Source organism: Triturus cristatus, chromosome 3_1 (assembly GCF_964204655.1).
Source record: "Triturus cristatus chromosome 3_1, aTriCri1.1, whole genome shotgun sequence".
NCBI lineage: Eukaryota > Metazoa > Chordata > Amphibia > Caudata > Salamandridae > Triturus > Triturus cristatus.
The window spans coordinates 499987937-500007902 of record NC_140583.1 but is presented as its reverse complement, the minus strand read 5'-3'; the positions used below and the strand labels follow the sequence as shown (position 1 = coordinate 500007902).

The 19966-nt window shown below is 46.1% G+C and overlaps 1 protein-coding gene across 3 annotated transcripts in view; it reads right to left on the bottom strand.

The window, feature by feature from the left end:
* FURIN (furin, paired basic amino acid cleaving enzyme) overlaps positions 1-19966 on the bottom strand; it is a 382970-nt gene that overhangs the window by 108868 nt on the left and 254136 nt on the right. For all 3 annotated transcript variants that reach the window (XM_085644360.1, XM_085644361.1, XM_085644362.1), the window contains one exon: positions 6986-7081. In XM_085644360.1, coding sequence (XP_085500486.1) covers positions 6986-7081 — 96 coding nt within the window. The remainder of the gene's footprint in view (positions 1-6985; positions 7082-19966) is intronic.

Below are 19966 nucleotides of genomic sequence, written 5' to 3'. Positions count from 1 at the left end.
GACAAATGACCATGTTTCAAGGGCTGTTGTCGAACGAAAGAGATGGTTTCAAAGGATTAGCCTCATTACATTGCAGTGCAGGCTACGATTTTCTGAGCATACTAAAGAATGTAAAAAAAGTAATGCACTAAGCCCACAATTGAGGATTTATATATGTAAGCTTAAATGTATGTATGAATGGGTATTTACTTGGTGCAAACCTAGCTGAGAGCCAGAGAACCATATATTTTGAGGCCTAACAGGAAGGGGGTTATGATTGAAGATTGTGAACAGACACGAGGGATAGGGTGGAGTCCTTAATAACCCTGGAGATCAGGGTTTAAGAGCATTTTTAATAGACACTTTGACCTCCTCCCTGAAACATAGACCACCTTGTAAAGAATTAGTTTCAAAACAGGAAGCCCGTCTAAGGGAAGTAGGTCATAGGTCATACACGATCCCAGTGACACGTCTTGAAGGGGTCTGGCATGGAAGCTCTTCACGAATGGAGTGCTGTAACCCGAACTCCCAGAGATCCAAGCAGAGCATGTGCGTGGTCCAGACAAGCGGACAGAGTATCGTTTACTAATGTGCCCCGGTCTTGAAACCAGAGGAGGGCTAGCCCACACAGATGAAAGTCCATTTGACTGCCCCGCCAATCCGTGTTCACGGGCACTCTCGTCATAGTCAATATGAAGATTCAGGACAGTGTTCAAAGGCCCAAGACAAGGCTTCAAAACAGTACGTGACTGGTCAGTTTGCTCAAAACGACAATTTGCTCTCTTCATGCACAATGTGCTCAACCTCCTCTATGTGCAGACGACCTAGGGAAACTGGGGTACAAATTGAAATTAGAAATGTTCCAATTTTAAAACTAGCTTCCACGAATGTAATTTGCTGCTCTCAACTAACACTGGCATTAACACATACCTTTAACGGCATTAACTTTGCACACAATGAATTAAACAAATTCCATCATTAAGCTGTATTGCTATTGTAAGGCTTGTCCAACACAGATGTAGGAGCACAAAGCAGTTGCAAACAACCAGAAGAAACCCATTCTAATGGCCCTGCTTCCTATACTCTTTACAACCAATATGGTCTGTACAAATTTCCTTCTGTAACTTACATCACGTAAAAATAAAATATAATCAAGAATGATGTGTATTTTAGTGTATTGTACCAAGTAAATTGCGATGATTGAGAAATGTGGGTTTGTACAAGAATTAGCAAAAAGAAAAGCCTGAAAAGCGAATGAAACCTCAACTCCTCTTTGAATTACTGAACTGAAAAAATGAATTTGCCACCGAGCTTTTACATTTTCTTTCATGAGGTGAGCTGTTTATTTCTTCTCACAGCACAACTCCACTCCCTGAAATAGGAAGGCTTTTCTGAGTGTTTGAGAGGCTTAGGACCACACCAAACGTAGTCACTTAATTTGTGGAAGGAGAAGTTGCGGGAGTGTGGGGGGAGAAATGTCTATTAAAAGACCCCACAAAGGCAGAACTTCAGTTTGCTTAAAGATTTACCACATTTCCCTTCCAAAGGTACAGCCTGGGCAAACTAATGACGCGTTACATGCCGAAAAGGTTGATTAAATATAAGACGCATCCGACGTCTCTATGGAATGCAGGCCTACCAGTCTGTTTAGTTGTTTAAGAGAGTACAGGCAATACCGCAAACCACTCCCAAAGCTCTGGATCGGAGGACTAAAGAGCATGGAAACATTTTTCAATACAGATGCAAACATCAGTTTAATAGACCACCACCCTTCGCTATAATCAACAAATCAAGGAAGGGTACCTCATATCTACTGCTGTGTAGTGTGTACACTTAGAAAATTCAGTTGAGAAACTGGATTTCATGGTCTTCTGATCATCTTTCCATATCATTAATACATCATCTATGTAACTCTTTCCTACTACAGTGTCGAAGTAAAAGGGGTAGCTTGTCACAAATGTGAATCTCTTCAAAACCATGCACAAATGCAGGCTATACTCAGGCAGGCCAGACTGTGAGCAACTGTACTGCCCATGGTTGTCCTGCATATTTGGTGGAATATATCCTGCTAGAACTGACAAAAAGTTCAGTGTAAGGTTTGTATCTGCTAATCCTATTGTCTCAATATGCTCTCTACTATCAGTAGAGTTGCGTCCTGTAGAATATCAGTGTATACTGCTTCCAAGTCGAGGGTTACTAGGATCTCATGGAATGGGCTAAAGGTGAGATCCTTGATCAGTCAACACATTCTCAGCGTAATTTAGATATAATGGCGATTTTAGGATCTCTGGCCCATAGAAAAAGTAGCAGAATTGACCTAAGGGTTCCAAAGCGGATCTGATCACTGATGCAATGTTTCTTCTTACTAGTATTCATTTATGTATCTTTGGTAAGATATAGAAATAGTTTATTTTGGCCTGTTCAGCGATCAGGAAGCCAACCAGCATTAATTCCTTTATTTTCTAGATGGCTTATGTCACCATGTATGTCATTTGTAGGGTGCAAGCTCAAATTTTCTATAATGTTGCTCATTCTGCTCTATGGTCAGTTAAAGGTAGGACTATTGAGCCCCCTTTATCTACTTGCTTAATTACAAGATTTTCGCATTTCTTAGCTTGCTTCAATGCTTCTCGCTATGCTGCTCTCTCCGAAACAGACAGGTTCTAATATATTTTTTTTTTAAGCCACTTTTCTTTTTTTTAACCATGGTATCAAGTTATTGAACAGCACAACACCTTTTTAAATGGCTGCACCGCCCTCCCCTCTCCCGGGAACACAAACTGATGGAAGTTTGATCTGGGATTTTTCTTTGGAAACCCGTATCAGAAGCAGAGGTAATAGTGGAGGGGTATTGTTGAAAGAAAACAAAGTCTGATTTTTCTGAAGAATTGATACTGAAATATATTGTCTCTCTGGGGTGAGACACCCCCCCCAATGCCTTGTTTTTTGTTTAGAACCTTCGTCTCCATTTCATTCAGCTGAATAACATTTACATTTTCCACTAAAACACTAACTAGCCCCTCCCTTTGACACAAGCCATGACCGGTGATTCTTGTGCCCATTCTACCTGAAAGCACCCTTGTTGTGGTTCTGCATCTTCCTCCGCCTCTCCTTCTCTGATCCCTGCCTACAAAAGGATGCCCTCCGAGCCCTGCCTACAAAATGATGCCCTTGGTTTGGGTAACCAGCTCCAGGTTGGGAAAAAGGGTAGCCAATATTTGGTCTGCTTGAGTGGTCTGCCGGAGGTACCAAGGTTATTTCCAACCAATACTTACTTCACTTGAGCAGAAGGCCCGTTTTTTGTCAGCTTGTGGTGCAAGTTAGGTGTAATTATCTGCACAGGCTTTCAAACATCTTTAATTTTGTTACATCTGAGATGGTCAGAAACGTTTTACATTTGGACATTCATGAGCCAAACTAATCACGTTTTTTGGGACAATGGAGACTAATTCTTATCTGTTAAGCTAACTTCCCTGGCTGCAATCTCAATAAGCATTTTATCAGAAATATTTCGGGGAGGCGGTCATCAGTATGAGCCAGTGCCGGGTGCATTTCAATGCAATCAGGGACCAGTCTCTCCTGAACGTAACCCAGAAAGATTTTGAGTTGATTAGTCACTATTTAACTATTAGGGGCAGTATTGGCTCTGAGACAGTCTGTCATCATAGCCTTTGCAGAGCTGCTTTCATCCGATTCCACTTCAGGCTGATCAAACCTTCCCAGCCATCAATACGACAGACTGCATGCGCAAGATTAATGCATCTTAAAACGGATGTTGCAAAGAAATATATAGGTATGACGCCTAGTTATCCAGGTGTGACAGATGCAACGGGTGGTACGGGGGACACTAAGTCTCATGGCATTGAACAGTCACAATATGACAAAACCACATTACAATACCAGAATATGCATAGTCAGGTGGACCTCTTGTAATTAGTGCAACTAATCCTCTGCTCACAGTTAACAGCAATGAAAGGGAAATAAGTGGAAAGTTATGCCACCCAATGTCCAGTCCCCGCACAATAACACAGCACTACAAGATAAGTATGTGGGGCCCAAAGTTTGAGTGCTTGGTATCCGCAGGAAAACAATCATATTAAGGTGTTCCTTACGAAGGACCAAAACCCTCTCCCACTACCAGTGGCATGGCTCATCGTCTGTTCCTCATCACCACGACCTAGTCGGTAGTACTGATGACTACCATACGAGCTCTTAGTAAGATTGGTTTTTTTGTGATTACACAGCTGCTAAGAAAGGTGTCTTCATCTGCTGTATGTGATTTCAGAGTATGTGTTTATACCTTCCTGAACAGTGGAACCAACACTATAAAAATGAATGCGTAGAGGATGATTACGAAGGATGCCCACCATGCACCGGTTGAAATGCCACTTGTACTTGGTAGATTGAAGCAACACCTTCCTGGGCATAGGCAGCATTAGCCTGCTTGGTAGATTGAAGCAACACCTTCCTGGGCCTAGGCACCATTAGCCTGCTTGGTAGATTGAAGCAACACCTTCCTGGGCCTAGGCACCATTAGCCTGCTTGTGCCTCACTCTAGTGGGGTCCTCATCTGGTGAGAGCTTTAGATCAGCTGCTGTGGCGCTAAAATGGCACTGGAAAATGTCCGCCAGTCTGGATCTTTTTACTCCGAAATTTCCCTATGGTAAGAACAAGATGACAGTACCTGGAACGGAGTCCACCTGGGGAGCACTCTCTAGATAATGATTCAAGGTGCACCATCAATCCACCAAAATCAGCCCAATAAGGTAGTGCTAACCCTAAAACCGCTGCCCACTGAGAGATTAGACCTGCCTAAAAGGCGCAATATATACTTCAAGCATATTTTGCTAGTAGAAAGGGTTATGGATCAGGGATCCACCAATGAACAGCAATTATGTTTTCAATACATGAATCTGTCAGAAATCAGCTCAGTGAAAGCAGCACCAATTTCATTTTTTTCCGTTTCTTTCTTAACACCAGAGTATAAATTGTGACCTTATTTTCAAACTAACTGCACAGTTTTTTAAACGGTATTATAAAACTCAATTAAAGGTCTTATATATGCAATAAACACTAGATTGGCATATTACACATATATACATATGGAATTTATCTACACCTGTTTCAGTTTATAACTGTGGACCAAGCAGGCGAAAAATGAAAAGAAGCTCCTTTTGTACTAACATACTACACAATTAATTTACATGTAAACTTAAAGCCCTTGAGGTTTTTTTGCTTGAAATAAATTAGCAGAAACGCTCACGTTTTCTTACAGTTATTGATGTTATTTCTGTAAATACATGCATATCTTGCCAGGGTAGCCTGTTTGCCTAATGGACCAGTTAAATCTTCGACACTTGATAAATAATATTCGCGACGCATTAGAACGTGATTATTAGCCAGCCCACTCGCACTGTGAAAAGGAAATTTCAGTAAATTCTGTATTTTAGTATCTATATAGCAGGATTGAATCTATGCAATTTCACATTTCCAGGAAAATTAATGTTCAATATCTAGCTCAAAAGAAATCATGTTTAGGATGGCTTTACAAATTACTAGGCAACCTCCTTCAATCTTGCTCTTTAAGCATTTTCTGAAGGTAGAAAGTCCTTGTTGGGTCTCACCTACCAAACACCAAAAGCTGTGTGGTTTCAAAGGACCTACTGAGGGCTTACCAAGAACTTAAAGTGGGCTTAAAGCCCGCCTGTTGCTTAGCATTGCTTGGCTTTACTGCCACTCGTTTCCTGGATTCTTATTGGATGGCTTTCTTTCTACATCTTGTGTTTATCGCTCTCCTGGAGCATATCCTCTTTACCATCCTTTTGACTGGATGGCTTTTGTCCTTCCACTGCTCACTTTTAGGAAACAACGTTCTCCTTTTTCTGCCTAAACACTCTGGTAGAGTGTATTTGTATTTCAGCTCTCCCCACCCCTAAAATTCCTTCCACTCCCTAAGCTTGCTCTCTCTCCTGCATATTTCTCCCCCCCCCCTGCACACCATGTTGCGGTCACCCTTGTATACTGCATTTTTTATGTATGCCCACTATGCTCCCTGTTGCAGCGTGTGTGTGTGTGTGTGTGTGTGTGTATGTGTGTATGTATGTGTGTATGTGTATATATATATATATATATATCCATATACACACACACACACACACACAATTTATTTATGGAGGACCAACATCCCTCCACGAAAGCGCCTTTGCAGACTTACATTTTATCTAATTGATGATGAACGTTATGCCGCCCATCTTAGATCAGTCAATAAAAAACATAAAAGAAAGTGGTGCCTGCACCATTTTGTAGGTGTGCACATGCGTAGTGAGGCATGCACGCTCCTATAGAATGAGGCAACTGTTAACAGTGCCGGTGGCCTCACTCCTTTATCTTTCCAATACTATTTAGCACTGGCAAAAACATTGCTTTTCACTAGTATTGTTCTACATTGCCAAATAGCATTGGAAAGGTTAGCAGGTTCCAAAGGCTAGTGTTATTGGCTTTGCCAATACTTGTTTTTAATATGCAACTTGTACCTTAATATGCAAGTCATATACAGTCTTCACGATTTCATGCTGCAAGGTTTCCATTTTGGAATGGTCAAAGAAATGCACAAGAATTAAAATCTGTGGGAGTTACTCATAAATGAGCGTATTAACCATGATGAGAGTATTAACCATGGTGAGTGTAGATCCACTGGGGCTGCATCCATGCCATACATTCAGGCTAGCAACATAAAATTAGGTGTACGTGGAAGGAATCCAAATTGTAATCCTTTCCTAGTCCGCAAATACAAAAATAGCGCAAGGCTCAGACTCTCATGAACCAACGTTGGATACTACTGCAACATGCCTTGAACAAGACTTAAAGTGTCATAATATCGAAACATTAAATTAACGAGTTGGGCAGCTCGAGAATGCTGCATTTTAAACATGGGGCACATTCTGCAGAATAGTGAAGGAATATGGATAAGTGAACGAAGGAAGCATGTGACATGGGGGTTACTCACAAGATACCACTGCTGGGGAAACTTGGGGTCCGTCGGCTCGGTGATCAGATCCCTCTTCCGCCTGCGCTTCGAGACCTGCTGCTCCAGCCAGTGCACCTGAAAAGAAACCACCATTAAAGAGGCTTTCCACGACGTCGATGTCCAACAAACGCAATCGTCTCAAATCAGCGGTGGACTATAGCAGGGAGATGGGGATGAGGGAGGGATCGCAGGACTATCTACTGCACTTGCATCACACAGTAGAGTTCAGGGAGGGCTTGTGATGTACAGCAGTCAGAGGCGGAGCCACGGTCAAAGATAGGCAGCGCCATCTCTGGTTAAACTTTAGGAGGATTGTAGCAAGCGCCGGGACACCTTCGGGTAGCTGCGCGCTATACAAGTTTTCATAACATAACATCTCACTGTAAAGATCAATCTTCAGACTGCGGACCAGGGAGTAGGGGATACAGGAGATGACCAGGTCAACCAGGATCCCTGAATAAATTACCAAGAGCTTTACCCTGCAATGGTGAGCTCTGTAGTGACAACACTACAAGGCACTAGAGTTTAACAGCTTAACTTGCTATCCATACCATTAACATGCATGCCTCTTCTTCACTATCTTTTAAAGACAAAAGTGTGTTATTTTAGCGTATTTTCTGACGTGGGTATTGCATCATCGAGAGCGCATCTGTGCGCTCCTACTGACAGTGTCGGAGCTTCAATGCACGGTACACTGGATACCTTTTCATCCAGATTTCTGTTTTGTTAAATGGAAGTCAACGATGTTACAATGGCCTCCTGAGAGGGCACTGGCACCAAGTTCCTTACAAATTAAGCGTGTCACTCCCTTCTCTGTTATGGTGTGCCATTTTGTTAATTGCTGATTTTAACTGAACCGAATACTACAAAAGAAACCGTCAACAGAAATATAGAATGCATTTTGTTAAAGCTTGTAAAAAAAACTTTGCAGAGAAAATGGGGGCTATTTTAGGTTGGTTTACAGAGCGGCATTAGGATGCTAGCCATAGTAGCCCAACCCTTGTAACAGAATTGAAACCAAGGTTTCTACTAAACACCAGGGCAGCTCTTCTCCCTCTTAACTGTGCAGGAAGGGGCGAGTCTGGCAAGTGGAAGCAATGGCCATGGGTCCATTGTTCTCAGCCCATAACGTGTTTATTCCCTCCGCGTTTCTCCCGCTGCCCTCTCTCTCCGCGTCATTCTGTCGGTCTGTCTGTGTCTCTGTCTCTCTCCCCCCCCCCACGTCTGCGTCTGTCTCTCCCTCTCCGCGTCTCTCAGTCCGTCAGTCTCTCTCTCCCTCCCTCTCCGTCTCCGTCTCTCTCTCTCTCTCTCTCTCTCTCTCTCTCTCTCCCTCTCTCTCCATCTCTCAGTCTGTCTCTCCCTCGACCAGTCTCTCTCCCTCAGTCTGTCTCTCCCTTTCTCTCCTGCCCTCAGACTCTCCCTCCCTCCCTCAGTCAGCCTGTCTCTCTCTCTCTCTCCCTCCCTCCGTCAGTCAGCCTGTCTCTCTCTCTCTCTCTCTCTCTCTCTCCCTCAGTCAGCCTGTCTCTGTCTCTCTCCCTCCGTCAGTCAGCCTGTCTCTCTCTCTCTCCCTCCCTCCCTCAGTCAGCCTGTCTCTCTCTCTCTCTCTCTCTCCCTCCCTCCGTCAGTCAGCCTGTCTCTCTCTCTCTCTCTCTCTCCCTCCCTCCGTCAGTCTGCCTGTCTCTCTCTCCCTCCCTCAGTCAGCCTGTCTCTCTCTCTCTCTCTCCGTCAGTCAGCCTGTCTCTCTCTCTCTCTCTCTCTCTCTCTCTCTCTCCCTCCCTCCCTCAGTCAGCCTGTCTCTCTCTCTCTCCCTCAGTCAGCCTGTCTCTCTCTCTCTCTCCCTCCGTCAGTCAGTCAGCCTGTCTCTCTCTCTCCCTCCCTCAGTCAGTCTGCCTGTCTCTCTCTCTCTCTCTCCCTCCCTCCGTCAGTCAGCCTGTCTCCCTCTCTCTCTCTCCCTCCCTCCGTCAGTCAGCCTGTCTCTCTCTCTCTCTCTCTACCTCCCTCCGTCAGTCAGCCTGTCTCTCTCTCTCTCTCTCTCCCTCCCTCCATCAGTCAGCCTGTCTCTCTCTCTCTCTCTCTCCCTCAGTCAGCCTGTCTCTCTCTCTCTCTCCCTCAGTCAGCCTGTCTCTCTCTCTCTCCCTCAGTCAGCCTGTCTCTCTCTCTCTCTCCCTCCGTCAGTCAGTCAGCCTGTCTCTCTCTCTCCCTCCCTCCGTCAGTCAGCCTGTCTCTCTCTCTCTCTCCCTCCGTCAGTCAGCCTGTCTCTCTCTCTCTCTCTCTCTCCCTCCGTCAGTCAGTCAGTCTCTCTCTCCCTACCTCCGTTAGTCAGCCTGTCTCTCTCTCTCCCTCCGGCAGGCAGGCAGGCAGTCTCTCTCTCTCTCTCTCTCTCTCTCTCTCTCTCTCTCTCTCTCTCTCTCTCTCTCTCTCTCTCTCTCTCTCTCTCTCTCTCTCCCTCAGGCAGGCAGTCAGTCTCTCTCTCTCGCTCTCCCTCAGGCAGGCAGGCAGGCAGGCAGTCAGTCTATCTCTCTCCCTCCTCGCCTCCCTCCTGCCTTCCTGCCTCCCTCCCTCCCTCCCTCTCTCTCTCTCTCCCTCCCTCCCCGTCTCCCTCCTTCCTCCCTCTCTCCCTCCTCACCTCCCTCCCTCCTCCTCCATCTCTCCCTCCAGCCTGGATCTCTCTCTCTCTCTCTCTCTCCCCCTCCAGTCTGGACCTCTCTCTCTCTCCCCCAGTCTGGACCTCTCTCTCTCTCCCCCAGTCTGGACCTCTCTCTCTCTCTCTCTCTCTCTCTCTCTCTCTCTCTCTCTCTCTCTCTCTCTCTCTCTCCCCCCCTCCAGTCTGGACCCCCCTCTCGCTCTCCCCCTCCAGTCTGGACCCCCCTCTCTCTCTCCCCCTCCAGTCTGGACCCCCCTCTCTCTCTCCCCCTCCAGTCTGGACCCCTCTCTCTCACTCCCCCTCCAGTCTGGAGATCGAGAGATCTCTCTCCCCCTCCAGTCTGGAGATCGAGAGATCTCTCTCCCCCTCCAGTCTGGAGATCGAGAGATCTCTCTCCCCCTCCAGTCTGGGGATCAAGAGATCTCTCTCTCCCTCCAGTCTGGAGATCGAGAGATCTCCCTCTCCCTCCAGTCTGGAGATCGAGAGATCTCCCTCTCCCTCTCCCCCTCTCCCTCTCCCTCTCCCATCTGGACCTCTCTCTCTCTCTCTCTCCCTGCAGTCTGGACCTCTCTCTCCCTCCAGTCTGGACCTCTCTCTCCCTCCAGTCTGGACCTCTCTCTCCCTCCAGTCTGGACCTCTCTCTCCCTCCAGTCTGGACCTCTCTCTCCCTCCAGTCTGGACCTCTCTCTCCCTCCAGTCTGGACCTCTCTCTCCCTCCAGTCTGGACCTCTCTCTCCCTCCAGTCTGAATCTCTCTCTCTCTCTCTCTCTCTCTCTCTCTCTCTCTCTCTCTCCAGTCTGGATCTCTCTCTCTCTCTCTCTCTCTCTCTCTCTCTCCCTCCAGTCAAGGTCATGACTGGCTCTCCATTTTCTTGCTAGTTGTTTTCAGTGTTGTTTGTTTCTCATAGGTCTTCACTGTACCAGTTGGCCTGCTTGGTGAGTGTGAAGGACTACACACAGTTCTTGATCCAGTTATTTAAGTTGTCGAGGTCCTTGTCAAAGCGGTCTGTGTCTGGGCTAATCGGTGAGGAGGGCACTGGACCAGTCTGCTTCTGTGATTTTGCCCCAGCTGTGGCTTGGAATGCTGATACTAGATGTGGGAATGACTTGAGGTGAGTTAATTTGCAAGTGGAAGCTGAAGTGGTCAGTGCATGCGAGTGGCGTGATGGAGTTGGATTTGATGTCACTGGTGGTGAATATGGCATCCCTTGTGTGTTCTGCAGTATGAGTTGGTTCTGAGATAAGCTGGGTGAGCCTGATGTTATTCAGGCTTTTGAAGAGAGCTGTGGAGCAAGGGTCGGTTCTTTCTTATAGGTAGAAGTAGTGGTTGAGGTTGAAAAGGAGTGTGTAGGGTCGGGAGACAATGGTAAGTGGGCAACACGTTTGGTGATCAGGTTGGTGGAGGTGGCTCACGGCCCAGGTGGTCGGTAGGCCAGGGTTCTTTTCAGGGTGCAGTTTTCGGAAACCAGCAGCTTGAACTGTAGGTAGTCCATGTATGAGGTGTCGTTCTCTGTGGAGGTAGTGCATCTGATGGATTCTTTAAAGATGCTGGAGAGTCCTCCTTCGAGCTTGTAAGGGCGGTCCTGTTGAGCGGGAGCTGATGTGGGGTTCAGCCAGATCTCAGTGACGAAGAGGCTGTCTGTTGCAGCTGTGTCTTTGCTGAGTGATCATGAAATTGAGAAGCATGCACTCGAATGGGTGTTGACGTGTGGGTTTGATGTGGCACTTGGTGTTGGGTGGCTTCAAGAGAACTGGCACTAGGTGCAGGTGAATGCTCCTGCCGTGCTGTGAGGTGTGGTGCAGCAGCATAAGGTAGAACGGTGTCCTGGGTCAGATGACCTAAGAGGAGCTGCGAGTATCACTGGACGGTGAACGGACAAGGGTTTCTGGCACTGGCACAGTCAAGACACAGAGTGGCATGCACTTGCCACCACAGCCGCCATTAAGTAGTGGGTAGTTTAAGTGGTGGGGGTGCGTTCTAATGAGGAGCAGGTAAGGAGGCGGCGGGGGAGGGAAGCGGGAAATGTGCCGGAGGGGGACTGCAGGGAGTGCGCCTGAGCTTAAAGACAGCAGTGGCTCAGAAAGAGTGGATGCGAGGCAAAGGTTGAAAAGAGGCTCAGAAGCAAGACAGCGTGTAGTATAGGTGGTTAAAAAGACTCGAAGGATCAAAGGCATGGTATAAAAAGTGGAGACAATGGGGTCAAAAGAAAGGTGCTAAAAAGGTGAAAAGAGCAGAGGCGCAGAGGGTGCGAAAGAGAGAACGCAGGCAGTAGTAAAATAAAGGCCTGAAAGCAAGAGTGAAGGGTGTGAAAAGAGGCTTGAGAAATAAGAACAGAGAGGAGAGATCGAAAGAGCAGAAGAGAGAAGAGGAGCTGAAGCTAAGGGTGGGGAGGGGGGGCGACAAAGGTGGAAGAAGCTGGGTCCGAAAGGGTCTAGAATGGTCGGAGGACTACACTGGTCTAAGGACCAGTCACAGGTAAGCAGGGAGGGGGTGTAGGGGCTGTGCCTAGGCATAGAATGGAAAATCCTTGCAACTTGCGCATCCGTTCGCAGACACCAGGGTGTGCCTATATGGTGGAAGTTATAAATGGAATTAGCCAACTTTAATCATATACACTGTGACGCTCCAGTTTTAATATAACAGCTCTGATTGTAATTGATTAATTACAAACCACCTACAGACACAAAATGGTGCATTCCACCTTGTCTTCTGCAATGCCTGGTTTGCACTGTATGCGATTGCATGTAATTTCTCCGTTGGTGAACACCTTGCCAAAAAATGTATTCCTACTACACTTATCCCGAGCACAGATCTATAGTGACACCATGTACTCAGGGTAGCAACACATCTAGAACAAAACTCCACCTTCACTCGAGAAACACGAGTGAAAGGACTCCTTAAAACAAAGATGGGAGGAGTTACATTCTCTTATTACGTACACCCTCTATATACACAGTGAGAATCTAAAACACTAATTATCAGTACATAAATAAGAGGAACTGGACCAGTCACTGTGATAATGTTAAACTAGCAGGCCTGCCGAAGGCCATGAGGGATAGAGACATTGCATGGGTTTTAGGTGTGCTGTCCCAAAGATGGGAGAGCACACAGCTGTGCACACAGCAGTGGTCGAAGTGCATTAAAAAACGTATGGGAACTGTGCTGCTGTGCACAATGGGGATAGAGTAAGTGAGGAGGTGCGCTCTAAGGCGTGGCTAACAAAACAAAATATTGTGCAACTTTTTGGGGTCTTTCACCTTCAGCTAACTGCATATAAAATAACAAGTAGTTATACTAATCAGTTGAAAATGCACTACCATAGATTACGAGACCTCTATTAGTTAATGCACTGCACCAGAGAGACAGAATTGAATCCTGCTTCGTGCAGTAGAGAATACTAACGTGTGCAGTTTTAGTGCTGCAAGGTCCTAGTCAGTGCTTTAAATGGACCGATACGGAGTACTGGCACTTCCGATTTTTTTTTACGTCAGTACCGGCATTTCTCTGTAGCAAGGGAGAGTACCGGTACCCTGATCGGCGGCATGGCAGGCTCAGGTTAGTTTTCTCCTCCAGTGCAGGGCAGTAATTAACTCTGCTGAAGCAGCCTTTGCAGATTTGCTGGCAAAGATTCCAGCAGCGCCCATGTGAATGTCCCCAAACTGCAGGGAGGTGAGAGGGTTTGTGCCATGCTGTGATTAACGGGATAGAGTCTCTAGACAGACCCTGCACTGTCAATCAGGTGCGCAGCGACCTTTCGGGTGAAAGGGCCATCATGACTTTCATTTTGTGTAACGAGTTAATCTGGTTTTTTTTGTGACAAACACATTTCTCATGTGTTTTAATATGTGCGGCAACTGGTACAGAAGTAATTATGTATGATCATATTTTGCCCTTAGGCCCGCCCACTTACCACACCTATTTTAATGAGTACCTGCACTTATTTTTCCCACATTTAAAGCACTGGTCCTAGTCTGTGACAAAAAGCAGTACGAACATGTAAGTAATTATTTAAACTTCCATTACACACAGTATAAGATTGGCTGCTACAAAAAACACAGGTTTTAGTAATATCCAGACTGTATGCAGTGAAATAATTTTTTATAACTATCTTTTAAAAGCGCACAATTCAGGCTTGTTTAGCTGTCTGCCCCTCCTTGGGTTTCACAGCACAGAGGACTCCTGGCCTGACACTTCAGCTGAAGCATTCCCCTGTCAGAATTAACCGTCAGGGGACGGTAGTCTTTACACAACAAGTAGGGGAACTGTTTTTCTAAAATTAAAAAAGTAGGGGCACGTTGTCTCCCTCAGATCCTCCTACTTCAGCCATTGGTCCACAGGAAGGACAGTCTAGCAAGGTACAAAGCAGTGTTTAATTTGAAAAATATTAACTGCCAGGGCCCTGGTCAGGAGCTTATTACGGTTTGCACGACCCATTGCTTCCTCCGGCGTGCCAGTGACAGTACCAACACAACACTAACCATTACCGAGTTACAAGTGTGACCATTTCAGACTATTCCAGGGACCCCTAGCTATAATAATATCTAGGGTGTCGGGTAGAAGTCATTTTATATATAAAACTAGTCGTACATATAGAATTAATAAATAACTGTTGATGTGCTTATATTTAAATTAGACAGACAGCGCCACCATGTGACAGATTGTCAACAATGCCGGTGTTGACTATTAAGTGCCGGTGCCAAGCACCGGCAACCAACGGCACAAGTTAAGCACTGGTAAAGTAACTCAGAGTGCGAGGGCAGAGGATTTCAGGCAAGTTCAATGGGCAGGAAACCCTTAAAACAAGGTCTCAGCACGCACTTGACTAATGGAGGACAACAAATTCAGAAGGGTTGATTGTTAGCGCAGAATGTGAGAGTTGTTTGTGCACCAAGTGCCATTGAAATGTGCTGAACAAAGGGCCCGTTGTCAGCCTGACCCATTTTCCGCTGGTGTACAAAGATGGACAGAATTTGTATAACACATATCCATTTTCTGAAACCTCGCAGGATAAAGTTAAGGCAACATCGGATATCTGAAAGGGCCCTCTAACAATAAACAAAACCCTCGCGCTGGAGTAAAGTACCAGCCCCTAAATGTCAAAGATAAGGAGGAGATTCAGAGCTCTCAGAAGTAGAACAAGTAATGCAAGTAAAGCTGCGTCACTTGGCCTCAGGCAGTACTTAAGAAGGTAAGTGGCATGCCAGCAACACTCTAGGGCGGGGTTGTGGGGGTGGGAAGGCGGTCAGACTGGCGTAGGCAACGATCCCACAGATTAGCGGAGGGGGCTACATGGGTCCAAACTGTGCTTTAAATGACCAGCTACTGTCCTGCATGGAGTACCTGCATTTCTTTAGACAGGCAGAGTACCTGTACTGCTCAGCACTGCTGTAATTTATCTAATGGGAGAGTACCGGCACTTCTCAGGAGCAAACACGTACTCTAAATAGTGAGACCTGCACTTCTATATTTCCATTTAAAAGCGAGGATCAAGCAATGCTTGTTGAGAGGTAATACGGACCACCTCACCCTTCTGCCCACTCTGCAGACAATGAATATCACGTTCCATTATATTTATCCCCAACATCCTGCCACTCGACCGTCTCTCCTAATGTGAAGAGCGCATGTCCACTCTCCGCTTCGGATTAACCCGTGCCTAACCTTGTCCCTCGTTCTCTGTGCACCTCTGCCTTTACCAACCAGATGAATCCCACATCACTTCTGGAAGCCACTGCCAGCTTTGTCCGGAAGGAGTCAATGACTTTCCATTAATCCCACTGCCATGGTGGATGGTCCGCAGGAGAAGCGTTTTGGTATTTCTTTTATGGCAGCAGGGAGTAGAATAGTTTACCTAGGGTACAACATAACAGGAGTAAATTACGTTTAAAGCCATTTGCTTCCCTACGAACACATGTGCAACTGCACACAGGACAGAAATGTTTCAATTCAAGATTTTCTTCCCTCAATATTTAGGTCGAATTTATCGTTTTTCGTCATGGCAATCAATGCGTTTCTGTTTCCTATGGTTTCATTTACCAGTTGATTACATTCACTTGTCAGTAGGCTCTTCTGTGTTAAGTGATAGCGTAGGGGCCTGAGGCAGAGGGCTGGGATTTAAATCCATAGCATGCAGGCTAAGGTCTCTGCAGCGAGGCTTCCACAGAAAACCAAACAGCACTAGGCATCAAGCGTTGGCAAAGCCAATCTATCTCACCTCTAGGAACTACTGGATTTGCCAATGGTTTTTAGTCATGCTGCACAGCACAGCATGGCTAGAGTTTATGAAAACGTGGATGTGGCTGCACGCATCATTTTGTAGGTGCACACACCACGAATGATCATACCAACTATATGACAAGGGCACTTTTCTTAGGTTGAACCTACTCAGCAGCTCATACGCTGTTTGTATATTGTGACTTACCAGGAACTTAGAGGAGTTTGGAGCCCATGCTTACCATTGTTTGCCTTTCCTGGTCACTTTAATTTGCTTGCTTAGAGTCCCAGGTTGTCAGTTCTGTGTTTGATCCTTCCCTGGAGCATTGCCTCTTTCGAATCTCTGATTGGTTGGCATTATTGCTTTTGAAGCACTACTTTTTTTTTCTTCATGTGAAACACTTCATTAGAGTGTAGGGGTTTTCAAGCAGTCTCCCCGTGTATGCCTTTCCCTTACACTCCGTGCTGCTCTTTTCCCAAATCTGTATTGCTTTGCTTCTGCCCTTCCTTCCAATACTTTTGCATCCCCTCCAGCACTCTATTACTTTTGCTTTCCTTCCACACTGCAAAGTGTTGGAAATTGGGTTACCGGTTGATATGGGTGAAACCCTACTCAAGCAACAACCACAATTGCGGTTAGGGTGAAGTCACAAGCAAATCCCAAATTAACATGAGCTTAACCCTTTAGTACCTTGACACAAAAGCACTCAGGCGTAACTTAGAGGCAATGTGTAAAGTATTTATGCAGCACTGCAAATATAATAAAGTGGAAACCCAAGACAAGAAAAGCCCATCACCAATTTAGAAAAATAGAGTAAAATGTTATAACTTATTTGAAACCAAAACAACAAAAATTCAATCAGTAGAAGATTTAAGTGAAAGTAGTGCCTTACAGCACAAAAACACCAATTGTGATTATCTGGTCGCACCAGACCAGGACAAAGTCACCTGTTCAGGCTGACCACGATGGAACATGGGCTGGATGCAGGCACCAAGATAGGCCCACTGAACGAAGTACCTTAACCTTAAATCCTGGTTTGTGAAGAGTTGAGATCCAGGGGTGACGACGCGTCGCACAGCAGCGGTTCCAAGGAGCTGCAATATGGATTCCTGCATAGGCATCAAGGATGCCGTTCATGAGGGGTTTGCGATGCAAAGTTTAACGTCGAAGATGTGGCACACACAGGAGGTGTCAAAGAAGCTGCAGGGCTGTGATGCGGAGTCCTGCGTCATCAATGGGGATGTCGTCAATGAGGGGTTTGCGATGCGAAGGCTTGAGTTATGAAGGCCTGCATTGAGAAAGTGTTGTGCAGTGGCGGTTCCAAGGAAGTGGTTGGCTGAGATGAGAGGTCCTGCGTCGAGCAGGGGCGGCTTCTCCATTGGAGCGAAGTAGCGTTGCCCCACTTAAGTGTCCTCCAAAGTCCCAGAGATGAAAAATATAATGGCAATTAATTTCCATTGTATTTTATTTTTCACCGTCCCGTATCGAGCGTTAGAATGGGGAGGGGCCTGCTGAGTGACAGCAGGAAAAGTAGTGGGCAAAGGGCTGCCTTCGCACTGTTTAAAGTATGCATGTCCCTTTGGCCGGCCATCTTGAGATGGCCAGCCAGCATACGCACTTTAAACCCCTCAACCCAGCTGTCTTAAGATAGCTAGGTTGAGAGCAAGTGTAGGCATCCAGTTCCATCTGCAGTGCCGACAGAAGCCACTCCCATCAATCAGGGCACTGCTCACATGCTGGCTAACAGCACGTGAGCAGGCCAGGATTGGTCGAGGGAATTTGCTGGGGCCTGCACTGCAGTCCCAGGAGAAGAGGTCAGAGTGAGGGAGGCTGTCACTATCTAGTAAGTGTTTTTCTTTTGTTTGTTTTTTTGTTTGCCCACACTCGCCCTCAGCAGATGCCAGCCACCACTGGCATCAGGGATGCGTTGCTCTGCAGTAGTTCCAAAGTGGTTGCAAGTAGATGCATTGCACTGTGCTGGTTCTGACCACAGATGGGCTGGCAGAGAACCTTCAGGCCCACTTCCAAGGATACAGGACTGGGATGGCATCAATTGGAGGGCAAGACTCGCAACAAGTAGAGTTCAGGTGCTGGGTTCAAGATAGTTGGTGCCTTTTCTGTCCATGAGACCATGACCAGGATGCCAGCTAACTAACCCTTAGAGTCACTCTGATGACCCTGGGTTCAAGATGCTGGTCCAATCCTTCTCTCTCAGGCAACAGAGGAGCAGTTCTTCTTGAAGAGCAGCACAGCAGTCCTGAGTCTTCCACAGGTACAGAGGTGTACTGAAGAGTTGGGTCTGAGGGTCCACTATTAACACCTGGTGCCAACTTTGAAGCAGGATAAGGTTCTGGGGGTTTCAACCCCACCTCCCCTCACCCTCAGAAGTGTCTAGAATGTCCTGTCTCTCTTCCCCTTGCCCCAGCTTGTCTGGGGTTACAAAAGACAAGTGTAAAATCCTTTGTGAATGTGCTCAAGCGGAGGCTTTGTGATGTGCAAGTATGGTTGGTGACAGCTCCTCCCCTTGATCAAGTCAGAAATGGCCCATACTACCAACACCAATTCTCCCTGTGTCTCACTGTCTAGGAACAATACACAAAGACCAACTGTCAGCTACACTTAATCATGTGGCCCAGAATACAGGCTCCGGGCATCAAATGGTTGGGACAAAAAAAATGGCAACTTTCTAAAAGTAGCATTTTCAGAATATTGACTTAAAATCTGACTAGCATTTAAGAGGAATTTAAATTACAATTCTTTAGACACCAAACTCTACGTTCCCACCTGCTTTCAATTGAAAGTTATCACTTAATAAATCTAATAAGTGAACCTAATGTTATACTGTGGAGAGGCAGGCCTTTCAGTAGTGGGAAATGAATTTAAGAGTTTTTTTACTACCAGGACATGTAAAAGTTAAAAGTACATGTCCAACTTAATACACTACGCCCTGCCATATGGGCTATTCAGGGCCTACCCTAGAAGTAACATGTATTAAAAAGGAAAGTTTAGCCTTAGAAAATGTTTACTTTTTTCAGGTTGAATTGGGAGTTTAAAACTGCACACTCAGGCTGCGCTAGCAGGCCTGGGACATGTTTAAGGGGCTACAGAAGTGCATGGCATATTAGGTGCTGCAGGTCCACTATTGCAAAACACACAAGATGATGAACGGAATGTTGCACATTGGCAAACCATTCAGCCCCAGTCACAGATGTGGGTTGAATCCATCGTTATTTTGCTCACCACGCCACCCCAGTTCAGACATGGCCATATGCAAATCAGTCTTGACCCTGTACCTCATGGGAACAGTGCAGCCCGAACTGCCAAGCCATGTCTTCCCTGGACCGGAATCCAGCATCCTAGGACCGGTTTCGGTGTTTCACCCCTCTTCAGCCAGGATAGCTTGACTCCAGTGGCGTAGTGAGCACGGGACCCACGTCTGGGCATACCCATCCCACATAGGGCGAACAGCAAAACACACAAGATGATGGACGGAATGTTGCACATTGGCAGGTCCACTATTAGTATTTCATTTACAGGCCCTAGGTACCTTTAACACCACTTTAGTAGGGACTTACAAGTAAATTAAATGTGCAAATTGGGTGTACGCCAATTTCACCATACTTTAGTACTGGTTAGCAGTAGTAAAGTGCACAGAGTCCTAAAAGTCAACAGAACTAGTTCAGAAAACAGGGTGAAAGCAAAACGATTGAGGATAACCCTGCAGAAAAGGCCAAGTCCAACATGAAGCATTGTGGTGGAAGCATGTTACTGAAAGTGTGAACAATGGTTGGAGGATTTGCAGGTAGGTCATGCATACAAGCAAAAAATAATTAAAAATATTAGCAGGATCAAATAATGTAATTCTCTCTCCCTCCTTGATCACGAGATGGCATGTTAAACTAATGATTGAAAAGAGAAAGGGGAGTGTTCCTGGAAGAGACAATTACTCCAATCCCCACCTTTGGTTCTGTACTAAATTGATGCAGCTGAAGGTTGGGATTGTGGTAGTGAGGGGGGATTGATTGAGGAGAGGGTATATGGGAGGATAAGGCATGGGACAAGATACACCAGTCATCACTGTGGCCCCTGCTCTCATAAAAATAAT